The 16,761-nt window shown below is 39.4% G+C and overlaps 1 protein-coding gene across 1 annotated transcript; it reads left to right on the forward strand.

Annotated features, from left to right (window-relative positions):
• Positions 1-3,061: 3,061 nt before the first annotated feature.
• LOC141987130 (hyaluronidase PH-20-like) lies at positions 3,062-10,706 on the forward strand. Its single transcript, XM_074952188.1, has 3 exons — positions 3,062-4,046; positions 6,056-6,145; positions 9,895-10,706. The coding sequence occupies exons 1-3, from the start codon at positions 3,084-3,086 to the stop codon at positions 10,537-10,539; spliced, it is 1,698 nt and encodes a 565-aa protein (XP_074808289.1). The 5' UTR covers positions 3,062-3,083; the 3' UTR covers positions 10,540-10,706.
• Positions 10,707-16,761: the final 6,055 nt, after the last annotated feature.

The following is a 16,761-nucleotide window of genomic DNA, read 5'->3' on the forward strand; positions in this document are numbered from 1 at the left end:
CCATGAGGCTTGTATATTGAAAAACACCCCTTCGGGTGTCTAGTTTATTCAACCTGAAAGGCAGAAGCTGACACAGCTAAGCCTCCTCAGCTTCTGTGGCACATGCCAGCCTATCTTTCAAACTGCCCTTATGGTTTCCCTCATTTAGATAGGAGTTTCCCACAGTGCTCCTCCGTGGAACTGGGCTGTAGTTCAGGCCACTGGCAGGGCTTTAACCAGCTTCTCTTCCAGCTGGGCCCTTTTCCCCACTTAGTCCATCCACCCTGAGGCTGGGAGGGTTCAGCAAGCAGTCCTTCCCCTACTGCTGTCTTCTCCCTGCTAACTCAGGGCCCTGCAGGAGCCTATTAGGGGGCTTATTCCTTCACCCACTTACTTCCCTGGTCCTTCTCACATGAACAGAGAGCAACAATACCCGAAGTCCAAAGGTGCAAACAATTTGATGTTTATTGGGGTGAACTTCCAGCAAGCATGATTCCAGTTTCCTTCCTTAGTGTCCCCCTTCCCAGCTCTGACACCACAGAGCCTTACACCTGTGTCCCTGCTCCCATTCCTGCCCTTAGCCAAACATGATTCCAATTTCCCCACTCCCATTCCCTGTTCCCATTTCCCCCTCCCCCCCCACACACACTTCCTGATTGATTGCAGATTATGTAGTAAAACTTGAGTTCTGCTTAGCTATACCTTAACCAATCATTTTACTGAAATTTAACTAACCAATCCTAACATATTGTAACATGATTATGGAACCAATTATATCCCACCACCTTAATTAGTTTACACCCAGCAAAATTATTTACACAGCAGACAGAAACAATCACAGAACCAGACAGAGACTATACAGACAAACAATAGCAAAGTGGGAATTATAATGACAAAACAATACAGAAGTGAGGATTTCACAACTACAACTATAAAGACATAAGGGTTTCCCAGCTGTGTCTATTGATAAGTGAGTTCTTACCAGACAGAAAACTATCAACCTAAATTTCCTTTTACATCTTCTAGGCTCTTCCCTTTCTCTTGAGGTGATAGATCAGATCACCTTCCTAACAGCCCCAGATTGACGAGTTTGGAATGTGAGGATGTGACCATTTGCTTTCCAGCTTATGGCTGCCTCTGCTGCTTAGCCGAAGGCCTTAGCCTAAGAACAGGGCCTCAGACTGTCACAGTAAGAAAAGGACCTTACACCGGCAGACAGTGATTTTGATTCTTTCTTCTGTAACTCTATAACTAGCTAAGTGATAAGAATACACCTAAATTCTTAGAGTAGAGGCCTTTACAGACGGGCCTGAATATCTATATCCTAACAGAGCCTTCTTGCTCCCTGTAGTTTCTACAGGTATCTGACTTGCTATGAAGGTGGAGGCAGCATTTATGCTGGCCCCTTCTCCCAGCTTATTGCTTACTGTCTGGGTGAAAAAGGGGACCCTACCCCACCCTCTCTTCAAGGCTTCAGGTCCCAGGCTGGTAAAGACACAGTAACAGGATTTATTCTAACTGCTACTCTTCACAGGACCCTTTACCTCTCTTCCCACATCTCCTCAGGTCTTATATATCAGACCGTCCAATATTCTTAAAGACCATGACACATGATGGGGAGGACTGACCCATAGGCAGTCCTGCCCTTAGGGGCAGACTACCCCATCACACTGCAATAACAGGGTTATTGCTTCATACTTCTTTTCAAGTAAAGTGTTTAGTTATGGTGAGGAGGCACCCTGCCCCAGCAGGAATGCTGAGTCCTAAAGTCATTGGGCCTGGCTCAGGCATAATGCATCTTTGAGCTCTTAAGAGCATGGCCACTGTACCACGTGTTCCAAGGGTGCACTGTGCACTCGTTCCTGCCTCACACAGAGTTCACTCTTCTAGCCTGTGGAGAGGAGTGATACAGGGCAATGTCCCACCTCCTTCACACCCATTTGGGAAGGCTAGCACTACCAAGGGAACGTGCACTGGGGAAGTCATATGCTCTCATTGTGTGCAGCTAGGGCAGGAAAAGTAGCCTTGCAAACCCACATAGGTCTGGGCATAATCAAGCCCACAGATCACAAGCTTTATTTTGATGGATTCTGTATTGTGAGATCTTTCCTACTGCAAGTCACTTGCAAATACAATTACCATATTATTTTGGCAAAAATAATTCAGCAGGAAGGATTTTCACAACAGCGTAAATTATGAAAAAGCACTGCATTTTTAGCAAAGCTTGACTGATAGGCATGCAGTCATGATTACCGGGCTCAGAAGTGGAAGACAAACAGAGCTACTATATCATAATGCTTATGCTGCAACAGGGGTATGGTATATTGCATTAAAAACAGAAATGCAACAGGAATATGAGACAAGAAACTTATGGAGAAGAAAATAGCATCCACATTTTGTCCGAGGGCAAGGACATGATCATAACAATTGCATGTATACAGCATCCTTCATCTGGAGATCTCAAAGTGCTTTGTAAAATTAAGAGCTTCACAACAATCTTGTGAGGTAGGTAAGTAATATTATACCCAGATTACTACTGAATAAGTAGAGGCACCAAATGCTTATGTGAGTTTGAACAAAGTCACACACTTGAGTTGCTGGCAGAATCAGAAGTAAGACAGGAGGTATCAACTCTGTTCCATGGTCTGACCATTAGAAACCACTTCCCTGACCATCTTATATCTTCTCTAAGTATTGTATTGCTTCTATAATGCTATGCTGGTTTTTCACTCAGTAGGAGTAGTCTCTACTCATTGAAAAATGGCAGTATTTTCCTAGCTACAAACTATGTCTATTTATGTTTTAAGGATACTCTAAAAAAAAATCCCACCAGGTATTATAATGGTTTCAATCTCTTTTTTGCATTAGGTTGGGCAACTATTGGGAAGCTTTCTTGGATGTGCAATAAAGAACATCGGATAAATGACACACATCTTTTACCCTTAAGGAATATTGCTGAACATGTACTCTATTTGAAGAAATATATTATTTTACTAAAGACTTTGACTGACTACCATGGCTGTGAGCACCTTTGGAGCATTTATTTGCAGCTTGATTACAAACAGCTAATGGCATTGTACATACGGAGCCATTCACTAACTGAAATGGAAACCCTAAGGCAAGTCCAAAGCTTTGGTAGCTTTGTTGCCTCTATCAGAGCATCCTGGCTGGTGTTCATCATTATTCTAGTTACTTACTGCTCATCTTTGCATATAAGAGCCCGTCCTCTCATCCCCAATTCTCCTTTCCTCTCCATCTGGAATGCCCCTACAGAGCTTTGCACTGAGAAGACTGGAGTGCAGCTGGATTTGAGAACCTTCCACTTGGTAGGAAGCACACTGAAGACATCCACTGAGCAGAGTATTACTATATTCTATGCAGACAGGCTCGGCAATTATCCTTACATAGATGAGAACACAGGTGAGACATTTAATGGTGGGATCCCCCAACTGTGTTCCATGGAGCATCATTTAAAGAACGCCAGTGATGACATTAATTTTTACATCCCTTCAGATGAACAGGTTGGCTTGGCTGTCATCGACTGGGAAAACTGGAGGCCACTATGGATACGGAACTGGGGATCGAAAGACATTTACAGACAGGAGTCTGTTGAGTTTGTTCAGCAAAAAGATTTAAGCATATCAGAAACCCAAGCCAGGACTTTAGCCAAAATGGAATTTGAAGCTGCAGCAAAATCATTTATGTTGCAGTCTTTAAAACTAGGAATATCAATGAAGCCGAATCAATTGTGGGGATATTACCTTTACCCTGACTGCTATAACTATGATTACAACCAAAATCCCCACAATTATACAGGAAGCTGTTTAGATATTGAAATAGCAAGAAATAATGAGCTTAATTGGTTGTGGGAGGAAAGCACAGCACTTTACCCATCTGTCTATCTGGAAACGGCCTTGAGATCTTCCAAAAATGCACCACTCTTTGTTCGTAATAGAGTTCAAGAAGCCATTAGAGTTTCTAATGTTTCCAATTCCACCTGTCCACTTCCCATTTTTGTATATACACGTCCAGTATTCACAGATTTCAATCAGGAATATCTCTCTCAGGTGAGTGAGGCTTGGCTAGCTCTTAAATATTTGTAATGTAAGGCGTACTAAATACATAGGCACAAAGCATTTGCAAGATGATTAAAGTATCCTATAGGGGGTTTGGATGTTTACTTAACAAGTAAATGAAATTTTATTGAAATGGAAGTGTACAGACAGACTCACAAAACTTAAGTTTATTCAGCAACTAAATTCAGCCAAGCCAAAAGGATTGAATTCTTCCAAACTTCCTCCCAGTACCTTATGAGTAGTACTGTATCCAACAAGTAGTGAAATGCTATGGAAGTGGAAAGAATATTGTAGCATGTTAATTGAGGGAAAATATGAATAAGCTGTTGTTCCAGCCTGACTGGTTAGGGGCTATTAAAATTAACTGGGGACAATATTTTTTTTAATGATGTAGAAAGAAAGTATGAAGATTACTTTTAAAAAGATGTTTCAGTTGAGTTTTACCTCAAGAAGGATTAGGAATATGAAGTGTGGTCTGCCCTGGTTTTGTTAGAGCAGTGGGTCGCCACCTTTCCAGACTACTGTACCTCTTGCAGGAGTCTGATTTGTCTTGCTTACTCCGAAATTTCACCTCACTTAAAAACTGTTTGCTTATAAAAATCAGACATAAAATGCAAAAGTGTCACAGTACACTAGTACTGAAAATGTGCTTACTTTCTCATTTTTACCACATACTTATAAAATAAATCAATTGGAATATAAATATTGTACTTTAATATGTATTTAATCATTTCAGTGTATAGTATATAGAGCAGTATAAACAAGACGTATGAAATTTTAGTTTGTACTGACTTTGCTAGTGCTTTTTATGTCAGCCTGTTGTAAAACTAGGCAGATAGCTAGATGAGTTGATGTACCCGCTGAAATACCGCTGCGTACTCTCAGAGGTACATGTACCCCTGGTTGAGAGCCACTGTGTTAGAGGACTGTAGAGATCTCAGGGATGTCTACTGTGAGTTCTAACTCTGTAACTGAAGAAGCAAGTTTCTCAAATCTTTAAGAGAAGCTTCCTTTCTCTAAAATGTTAAATATCCATTGTTGATTAGGTGTTAATAAAACAAACAAGAAAATTAGAGTTTTTTTTTAAACAGTAAACCCCTATCCCACCCTGTTGCTCATTTTTTGTTCTCTGGGCTCTTGTGATGTCACCATTTCACTAGTTCTCCTGCTATCATGGAACTTGCTTGTCTAGAGCAGGGTCAGAATTTCTGATGTGAAAAAAGAAGCAGAATTAAAAAAAAATCAAAACTAAACTTTTTATTTACACCATAAAGAGGCAAAAATGGCATAAGTCCACTGAGTGTTGCCTTTATAGGTCAATCTTAAGCATGATGGACAAATTCTGCTCCCATTTATACAGTATAATTTTGTAAATCTGGAGAAACTCCACTGAAGTCAGTGGGGTTACCTGGGATTAGACCTGACTGAACAATATATAAACAAATATTTTAAATTCACCTATGTGTAAAGCCCAGGATCACCCTGTGTCTTTGCCTTTCCTGACGGCAGAGGGTCCCAAAGCGGTTGACTCTTCCCCCTGCTGCTTTTCTGCTTTGGCTCCCCTTGCTGGCCAAAGTTAGGCGAAGCATTGCCTTGAACCCGAGGTCTTTCATGTCCCAGCCTCAGGTAGCACTTTTGAATTGGGACACCATCAACTTTGATTAGCCAATCGAGGTGAGAAGGGGGTGGGACAAAATGGTGATCAGCTTGGAGAAGTGCCAGTGTGTCTCATGAACTTTTATGAGCTCAATTTGAGTCTTAGTTCTGTGATCATAAGACATACTCAAAAGGGTGTTAGGTGGCAATGTTGTTTTGCATTATCTGCTCAACTCTGTTCCAGAATCCACCAGCATAACTGAGAGCAGAATGTGGGTGTAATGTTTGTTTAATTATTTACCGCTTTCAAGGTGGTTATTCTGGTTATGTAAAACTTATTGTATGTACTGCATATTACTGAAGCATACTTACTTTATTATTCATCCTTGTATGTTTGCTTTCAGGATGACCTTGTAAATACCATTGGAGAATCTGCTGCATTAGGGGTATCTGGAATTGTAATCTGGGGAGACCTGAATTTAACACTGAGTGTGGTATGTCAGATTAATTATATTCAATTTTTTAACAAGCAATTACATTCTTTTTCCTTAGAGATGAAAAGTTTTAGGTGTTAATTATTATTATTTATTTACTCTTCTCAGAATTTCTACTTTAAATAATGACTAAGTAGTTTTCAGAAGACCCAGTGTCTTCTCTGAGAAGAAAGCAAACACCTTTAAGGCTTGTTGGCATCATCTGCCACTATACTTAAATAAAACATCATCCCTTCAGAAGTCTTTTTATATCAGTGTTAGTACTTAGCTTTTAATCTGATATATGCTCTTAGGGATGAGTGGCTAGACAAGCTACTATGCTAGCTGCAGGCAGGTTGGCACTTGTTTGGTCAGTTTAGGAGTTCTGAAATTTCTTCATAGCATTCCATCCTAAGGCACAGAAAAATATTCAGGCCTTGTCTGATGCAACTATTTTTATGATCATCCTCACGGATTGTTGGTTTTTTTAGGGTACATTTAGGGAAAATATTTTAAACATTAAGAGGGTGCAGCCTGTTACATTTCATGATTAGCTTGTTCTCTATTTTGTATGCAATGGATGATAATACCTAGACTGACTCTTATATGAGAAAGATGCATGACAAAAGAGGGGAAAAAATCTTTTCCCCCCTTCATTTATTTTAGGAAGATCAGCCACAGTTTGAGAAACACTGTTCTAAGGATGCGCCAATAAATCTTATGAACTAGACCATTTGTATACAGTCAAGTCAGTCCATATAAAATATTGTTTGTGCAGTTATTGTACTTTCACCCCCACCCACAGTCTACTAAAAGGAAGGAATTGAACTGTCCAGCACTGTTGGTATCTCCTGAGCAGAAAGCATGCCCACATAAATATTTATAGTTCTTTAAGGACTGAATTTTCAAGAGAGTCTGAACGTGGACTCCATTTCTACATGCTTGGTTTTGATATGAATATCATTTGCATCTGTAATTTGTGCACACAATTATTATGACAGAATTTACATTGGTAACAGCCTTTAAAATTAAATTTGCAAGTGATTAGTATAAGCAAATGAGATTTTGCATAAACAGATTGTAACATTTATCTACACAGTTGTGCAAGTTTTTACATGAGTAAAGCTGTGTGTTCATGGAACAACCTTCCAACGGGGATATGTCAAGTCATTACCCTCTTCATACAAATCTCTCCACTAGACCCACTTCTGCCACAACTCCTCCAAGAAATGAATCAGCTAAGAATTGTTAGCTAAAATATCTTTAGCTGTCCTCTCTTTATATAAAACAAAACAATACTTGTGCCACTCATCGCTCTGACTACTTTAATGGTATATTATATCCTTTCCCTCCACATTTTGTATGTTTTTCCCCCAGGTGCTTTTGAAAGTGTTATCTTGTGTGCCTCGGTCACTTTGGGTGCCACTGCAATCAATATAAGTGACCTAGAGTAACTGACAGAATCAGTAACAGTAAAGTCCTGCAGCTCTTCGGAAGAGTGGAAAGATAGTAGATTGTGTTGTTCAAAGGCATGTGCTCTAAATTGTCCAAGAACAACACAGCCTGTTCCATAAAAGTTAAAAATAAATAGACAGATGCAAACTGGATTGCTTGAATTAAAAGAATCCTGTACTAAGGAGTCTTCCAGACTCCTAGAAAGGTCACAGGTTGGCATAACGTAAGTGATAAAAATGGAGAGATTCTAGAAATGGGAGGAAATATCTATAGTTGAAATAAAAAAAAGTATTTTAATTGGTTAATGTTACCTAGATGAGGTGACCATAATGGACAATGTTTATCTGGGCTTCACCAAATGGGAGTGGGAAGGATGCATGGACTGGAAGGAGCAAGGTTGACCATCTTGGCTGCCACTCCCACTGTCCTCTGGCTGGGATCTACACTAACACCACTGGGCCTACATCATCCTAATCCCGAAAGGCATCCTGACCAGACCAGATCAGACAAGAGAGAGAGGGAACCAGATGACATTGCTACCTCTACCAGCTTTGGCTAAATCCTAAACAAGGCCTGGAACATGAGATTTTGGTTTCTGGTGTCACCCCCTCCCTTGTGTGTAATTTTCCTTCCCTGCCTTATTTCTTCTCTTTCCTAGCTCACTCCTCTTGCCTTCTGTCTAAAAATAAAGAGTGTGGATAAGCCAGCCAACAGAACTCTTATCTGTCATAATATAGCTGTGAGCTTGTGACCAGAGAGGCCGCTTAAAACAATGCCTAAAACAGTCTGACAGTGGTACAAGTTCGACAGGTCTTGGAGTGGCTGATAATGCAATGTGCCTGTGCTTCTCCAGCAGAGAGGCTGCAAGTACAAACCAGCACCTAAAATAGAAAAAACAGCTTCCATCTTTACTGTTCTGTCCTCTTTTCTTTCATGTGTTTGTTTTGTTTTGTCTTAAAGAAAATGGGGCTCAATTTCAACAACAGCTCTAGACCATCCAAACGAACTTCTCTTTTCCCCAGAAGACCAGTTAACACCATCTAAAAGGCTGTCAGACAGAGCTGTCTCCTATAAAAGACTGTTTCCAGCTAAAGGGAAAGGGAATAATGGTTACCGTTAAAATGAAAGTCTTATTCAATACTTCACATTTCAAATGCTTTAACTGTTTCCCCTTCTTTTTCTATATCTTTAATAAATGAATTATAAAGATTTTTATAGTGGAGTCTATTACAGTATAGTAAGCAATAACTTGATATGAAATCCCAGACCACACTTAACTCTTTAATGTTTTAATAGTAAATAAATGTTTCATCTTAGCCTTTGCTAGGTCCAAGACATACCCTTTTCAACATAACAGGTGGGAAAAGGAAAAAAGCAGAGAGATCTCTCAGGCTTTTTCTACACTGGGTTATTATCCTGATTTCAGCCATTGGTGGGCAGCCATTGATGTAGCTGTATCAGTACAAACCCTAATGCAGACAGGGTAAACTAACTGCTATCAGCTGTGATATGTTCTGGTACAGTTTACCCCAGCAGTAAGCTGCACTGGTGCAAATAGTAGCTTTGCCTGTCTACACTAGGTGTTTGGTGTCTAATCAGGGTAAATTCCCAGTATAGATATAGCCTCAGAAACAAAACATACCAAAAACCAACCCCTGCCCCCAGCCTCTAATTATGAAACCATGCCAAGGAAACAGGAAACCTGTGCCAATTACACAAGAATTTCTCAGTCAATGAGGCATGTTTTGAAGATATTCCTCAATATCAAGAAGTTCCCAGAACTCTTTCCGTTCCAAAGGCAGAGCCCTTGGAGTGTTCAGTTCAAGCCATAAAAACCCCTATCTTCTGCAGCTGATGGATAGTCAGCTCAGCGGAAAAAATTAAGAGTTTCATAGGGACAATAATTAGAAAAAAATGACCATTTGTGAAGACCTAGAATTCTCCAGGATCCCCTCAAAATAAAAGGAATTTTGATCTCTCTTATAACTTCATTAAGCACATCTGACTCAAAAAAACTACAGGCTAACCTTACATAGATAAAGTGAAAGCTTTAATTTCTTTGCTTTCTGATATTTGAATGCTTTTAATAAAATCTCCAGCATCTACCTAGCATAATTTTTTCATAATTATTGCACTGTATAATAACTTAATAAGTGTGCTTGCTTCCAACAGCCAATGATAACTGACTGTCTGCATTTGCAATACTTCAAGAAAAACATTGATAATTAGCTATGACAATGTTGTTATTGAAGTGACAACCATTTTCGTATTGAATTTGTATACTAAATGTTTTTAATATGATTTTCTTTTCACAGAACACTTGCAGGACTCTGGACAGCTACCTTAGGCACACTCTGAACCCTTACATCATCAATGTAACCATGGCAGCCAAAATCTGTAGTCAGGCATTATGCCAAGACTCTGGTGCATGTGCACGAAAGAACTGGAACTCCAGTGACTATCTTCATCTGAACCCAGAGAATTTTGTCATTCAGATGTCAAAGAATGGGAAATATGCCATACAAGGGCAGCCATCCTTTCAGGATCTGCAGCGATTTATAGAAAAATTTTATTGCCGCTGTTATGCAGGCTACAATTGTGAACTTAGAGTTGATATAAATGACATCCACTACATCAATGCCTGCATTTCAGAAGATATTTGTGTTCACGTATCCTTAAATTCACTTTCTAATGTAGAACCCTCTTCCAACACGAGTATATTTTCATTTACCCCACAGAGAAACATAACATTACCTGCACATAATGCAACAAAAGGTTTTCAGCAGACTATTTGGAATAACACATTCAATGTATCTACTGCAGGACACATCAATGTCCCAATTAACAGCAGTGGTGATTTAAAGATAACTGATACGCATAGCTTCAGTGGCTCGTCTTCTGATGAGATGAAGATACTGGATGTGGTTTGTTTAATTCTAATTTTGAGAAACCTAATCTAAATGGCACAACTGAAGAGAAAGAAAGAAAAAGAAAGAAAGAAAGAAAGAAAGAAAGAAAGAAAGAAAGAAAGAAAGAAAAGGCTACGTTCAGCATTCTGGAGTTTTTATTCCCACAAAAGGACTATTCTTGAAAGGAGATAAGTAGCTGCAATTTCTGCGGATTTATCTGGATCAGTCCCATTTTCTGTGCCTCAAACTGTACATCAGCTTTTCAGTTTAGTTCTATAAACTACTATTTGTGCCAGAGAAATACTGGTCACATCTTTGTGTAACAGAATAATCCAAAAAAATGAACATTTTGTAACTAATTTTTATATATAAAAAAAACATTTGTATGGTTGAGGGAGCTATTTGTAATAGAAGATTTTATGTGTCAAAATAAGCATATGAAATTCACTTCAAACTGAACTTAAGTGGGTCTTGACTAATATATAGACTTGGTGCTGGTTCTCCTTATGGGGTGAATTTTCATCCAGTGTGAACATAAATACTAGTTCCTACAAATACCTGGATTAACTTTAGAGTGGAGGAAATAATTTGAAGCCAATTTCTACTTTTAGAACATATGCAAGGAGTTTGCTATATATCCCTTATTTAAATGTATTCAAAGACTTTTTAAAAGTTACTAATTTTACCCTATGGAATGATTACAAACAATTCACCTCAAGTATCTAATATTCAATATTCCAAATTTGATCTGTATTGGCTAGGTGTGAGTGGTCACAAAAGTCATGGAGTATTTCTGTTCTTTCATTGAATGAGTTAAACTCCCACCATCTGAAGGAGGGATTGAAGAAGCTACTGGGGCTTGAATTTCTGGGGAAGAGAGCAGTTGAAGGTTTTAAGGGATCACAGCTCTTGAACCTGGGTCTGTGGGTCCCCATGTAGTCCTCAGACCACAGCCACTCTCCATCAGCTTGATGGTACCAGCAGGGAGTGTGGGCTGCTGGACCCTAGTTCATCATAGGCACTGCCCACAAAGATCTCAATTGGAGAAGCTGTATGACCTCTCCCGTTGGCTCAGGCTACTATTTAAGACAGAAGGAGTTTTGGGAAGTTGTCTGAGCAACTCAGCAAAACCCTGGCTGGCTGCTACATTGGCCCAGTGCTTAATTTGTGCCAGGGCTGAGCCACGGCACCTCTGGGCTTGCTGCATCAGTCATGAATGTAAAACAGTTGCTTGAGCCCTGGCAACTACTTGCGTGAGCCCCAGAACCTTTTTCATTACAAATTAAGCACTTACCCTGACTTTTTGCCTGACTCCTTGGACCTGTCTTGTTCCTGATGTCTGCCTTGTTCCAGATCTCTGCTTCTATGCCCTGCCCCAGGCTCTGACCCTTGGCTCAACTCCTGACTCTAACCCTGACTTTGACCTTTGGCTCTTGACTCTTGCTCCAACCACCACTGCTCTGACTGCCTGTTCCGGTCTGTAACAAAGGTGAAGTAACAAACAGGATTAGGAAATTTTTTGACAATTATCTCTTTTCTTTCTGGGTCGCACATGCTTTGCTTGATGCAACATTCTTAGAAAAATTGGGGGACTAACATTTAATGGCTGGGTGAAGAATTTAAATTAAATTTTCTCTTCATATGTACATATACAGTCCTACTTCCAAAGAATGTGAGTTGATCTTTGTCTGGTTTATTAAATTGCTTCTTTGCCAGAGCTCTGGTGAAGAGTTTTGGGATCCCATGTGCCCTGCTTTGTCAAAAGGGGATCCCCTCTTATATAAAATATACCATTTACGAATGAATACTTGCACATCTCAGTTTTAAACATATTTTTTCACGAAAGTTAACATGAGTATAACTCAACTGTTTGAAAGGTGGAAGAGGGTGAACACAAAGGAGGTCTGGCCAGCACTTAAGCATATGCATGTTAAACACTTGCAGATAATGTTTTATGGTACTCACCAAGCTGTAGTTAACATTAAGGGCAGCCTAAACTTACAGTGCTGCAGCGGCAGAGCTGTGCCAGTACTGCTGCACCTTTGCAGCACTTGTGGTGAAGATGCTCTATACTGATGGGAGAGAGCCCTTCCATCCGCATTAAAAAAAAGCTACCCCCTGAGTGGCAGAAGCTGTGCACACTAGCACTATTCCAGTGTAACTTATGTTGTTCCAGGGGTGGAATAGTCACACCCCTGAGTGACACAAGTTTTGCTGACAAAAGTGGTAGCGTAGACATAATCTATAAGCTAATGATTTAGGCTATTAAACACAAAACTATGTTCAAAGAACATTAAGGTTGCAAAGTTCAGCACTCAAAAGTTAAGGAATGCCAGCACTTTGCAACATGAATTCACCCCTCCTATGCACGTGCATTATGGTATAGGATTATACTGCTTTTTTCCATAGGACCTCTGACTCATTCAGCGTGCAGTATGGATGGTGCTCAATGAACGAGCAGCTATTCAATATTTTGTTTTATCCTCGTTCCATGTGTGGCTCTAGGCCCTATTTACTGCACATTATTCAAACCCTGCTCTGAAGAAAAAATTATTGTCATCTTGGGCTTTACTATGGTACCTGAGTGCTTCACAAACAATTGATTTTCACAACAGGTCTAATGCTATTATCCCCATATTACACAGGGGGAGCTGAGGGCCAGAGATTAAGGTCAAAATTATCCACTAACTTTGTGTGTCAGATTTGATTCACCTAGGACCTGAATTTTCAGAATCCTTAGCATAACAACAACATTTGATACATTCAAAGCACAGCTCCCATCAGTTGCAGCTAGGAGTGCTAACCATGTCAGCAAATGACAACCTCAGGGCTTAATTGCACTCTATGTTCATAGCCACATGTTTGGGGCAGTGTGGAGCTATATAGCCACATGGATTTGTCAAGAACAATCATTCCAAACCAATCTAATTTCCTTCTTTAATAGGTTTATTCGCCTAGTGGATGGGATGGGGAAGTAGGCATGATTTATCTTGATGTTTAGTAAGGTTTTTGATACAGTCCCTCATAGGCAAACTAGGGAAATGTGGTCTAGATTACGTTACTGTAAAGTAGGTGCACAACTAATTGAAAAACCATACTCAAAGAGTAGTTATCTATGTCTCACTGTCAAACTGGGAGGATGTATTTAGTGGAATCAGCAAGGCTCTGTCTTGGTCCAGTACCGGGTACAGTTTAACACTTTCATTAATGACTTTTATAATGGAGTGGAGAGTATGCTTATAAAATGTATGGATGAAACCAAGCTGGGAGGTATTGCAAGCATTTTGGAGAAGATTAGAATTCAGAATGACCTGAAGAATTGGTCTGAAACCAACAAAATGAAATTCAATAAAGACTAGTGCAAAGTACTGTACTTAGGAAGGAAAAAATCAAATGCACAGCTACAAAATGTGGAATAACTGGCTAGGCAAGAGAACTGCAGAAAAGGATCTTGGGATCTTAGTGGATCACAAACTGAACAAGAGTCAACAATGTGATGCAGTTGCAAAAAGCTAATATTCTGGACTGGGGTATTAACAGGAGTGTTGTATGTCACACGCAGGAGATAATTGTTCTGCTCTGCTCAGCACTGGTGAGGCTTCAGCTGGTGTGTTATGTCCAGTTTTGGGCACCATACTTTAGGAAAGATGTGGATAAATAGGAGAAAAAGTCTTGAGGACAGCAACAAAAATGATAAAAAAGTTTAGAAACCCAGTTTTTTTTAACCTATGTTTAGTCCTGAAAAAAAGGCTGAGGGACCTGGTAACAGTCTTCAGATGTGTTACAGGCTGTTACAAAGAGGACGATGGTCAATTGTTCTCCTTGTCCATTGAAAGTAGGACAAGAAGTAACTGGCTTAATCTGCAGCAAGAGACTAGATTAGATTAGATATTAGGAAAAACTTTCTAACTGTCTTCTGGGAATTGACATACATATGTCCTTACCCCATATTTTTTTTCTATTGAGGTATCAGCATAGCTAGAGATGGAACACAGCATGGTCAACATTTTCAAAGGGGTCTCAGCCTAGCTAGTATTTGTGCATGTGCAACATTGTACATGCAGTCAGCACTCACTTGTGCATAAAAGTAGAATGTACAGGCACAAAGCTAGGGAATTTACCTGTGTGAATTCTAATCTTTGATAGTGACTGAAGTGAATGAGGACAAAAATTGCTCAAGCAGATGATTGTATAAACAAACTTGCATATGCATGGAAACACCATTTTGAAATCTGATCTCACATTCAAAAGCCAATGTGAAATGAAAGATTCCTGCCTTCTACATACTGCTTCACGCTGTGAAAAGCAGCACCAATGATTACAATTTTTTTTTTATTTTAAAAGGTGTAAAAATTACAGTGGTATTGCCAGTTCCCTCATTCATTGATGTTGGTGTCACACTGTTTGAAGTGGCTCATGACCAAGAGTGCCAAATTCTGGTCAGACTCACTAACCCAGTAACAAAGGTGAGCTCCCAGAGTATTACAATATTATAATGGAATAACAAACAGTCTCCTTAGACACTCTAGTCTATCTTGCCACCCAGGGAAGTTGGACTTAATGATATATTGTCACTTACATATTTAAACACACAAAGCAGTCAGGTTGCTCCCAATCCCAAGAGACTAGTCACTTACACCCCAGATCAATTTGTACCTTAGATCTCACACCAAAGACAACACTGCTAGCCAATCCAGTAATAAACTAATCATGTATTAACTAGGAAAAATAAATGAGTTATTTACCAGTTAAAGCAGGCAACATATACACTAGTGAGTTCAGTCTGTGGTTTCAAGAGCTGACAGATCTATCAGGATTGAATATTTTTTTCAGGGCTAACCCATGCCAAGCAGCCTGAGGATTTCTATGCTTATGTTTAGGAATCCTTGCCCATCAGAATCCAGACAACATAAAAGAACCAGTCTCCCCTTGTCAGGTATTTTTTATCCCCTATACCCCAGAGTTCAAAACCGATGGGATGAGTTCATGTGTAGGTCTCTCCTTCCTGGAGGGAGTTAGGAAAGCAATCAACAAAGTCTCTGTCCTTTGATTCTACACAATGTGTCACGGGTCATCTTGGGTGCTGGTGAAGCACTTTACCTTAATCAACACTCCTTTTCATATTTTTTGAGTTACGCAATTATAGAGGTTTACAATGCAAACACTCAATATAACTTTATATCATGGGCTACAGAGGTTATCAATGAGATTAATACATGCAGGATCCTACAAGCATTGTATAAAGTCTAAATACTAAACATTATTTTTAACTTATCAATATCTATTTTGATGATGCTAACACAAGTGAGCTGGACTGGTTTCCACCTATGCATTTGTAAGTGCTCAGTGAGGCCTTGCATGGGTTAGCCCTGAAAAACAAACATTTGATGCTGATAGATGTCAGCTTTTAACACCATAGACTTAACTCAGCTGTGGTATAGGTTGCCTGCTATAATCTATAAATAACATTTCTTTTTTCCTAGTTAATAAATCATTAATTTTATTACAGGACTGGCTACCAGCATTGTCTTTGGTGTGAGATCCAAGGTACAAATTGATCTGAACACTGGCATTAGCTGGCTGGTCTGGCAGAGTCACAGTTGGCATTTTGGGTTTCTAAATAGGATTTATTTTTAAGAATCGATAAAAAGTTTCACTGGCTTCTGTGTATTATTTGGAACTCAATACACCTGCTTCTAAATGCTGTATTTGAGCAGCTGCAACAGATGTTTGCTTAAAGTTCTTACCCCTTTCTTGGCCAAAGAAATTTTTAAGGTTTAATATTTGAATATGTAATAACCCCTTACTAATTCTATATTGTGAGTTTGACTGTGATCTATTTTTACTCAATCTTAACATTAAAGACAAAGAACAATGCAGTTCACCTTATAAAATAACCTTTCTGAATTGTTATGCCAGATGCTTGTTTGATTTAAGTAACTGATGGATGGAGAAAGCAGGACTCGTAGCATCAATGGGTTAATAGATTGCAAGTGTTCCTAGAGCTAACAGCAACCTCTGTAAATCATCACTCCTATTGATACAACTTTCCTCGCTAATGGAATTTTCAGTGATTTTGATATAGTAGCCCTTTATGTTTTTTAAAGTTAATGCTTAAACCTAACAGAAAGCACATACAATATGTCTTGCAATCCATTATCTTCACATTTTCAGGTTGTCAGTCCTAACAGACATGTGCAGAAAAGTGTCTGAAGGTCTTAGATTTACTATGGATAAACAATGTTCTGATGGATTTTGGATAGCAAGTTATCA

Source organism: Natator depressus, chromosome 1 (assembly GCF_965152275.1).
Source record: "Natator depressus isolate rNatDep1 chromosome 1, rNatDep2.hap1, whole genome shotgun sequence".
Lineage (NCBI taxonomy): Eukaryota > Metazoa > Chordata > Testudines > Cheloniidae > Natator > Natator depressus.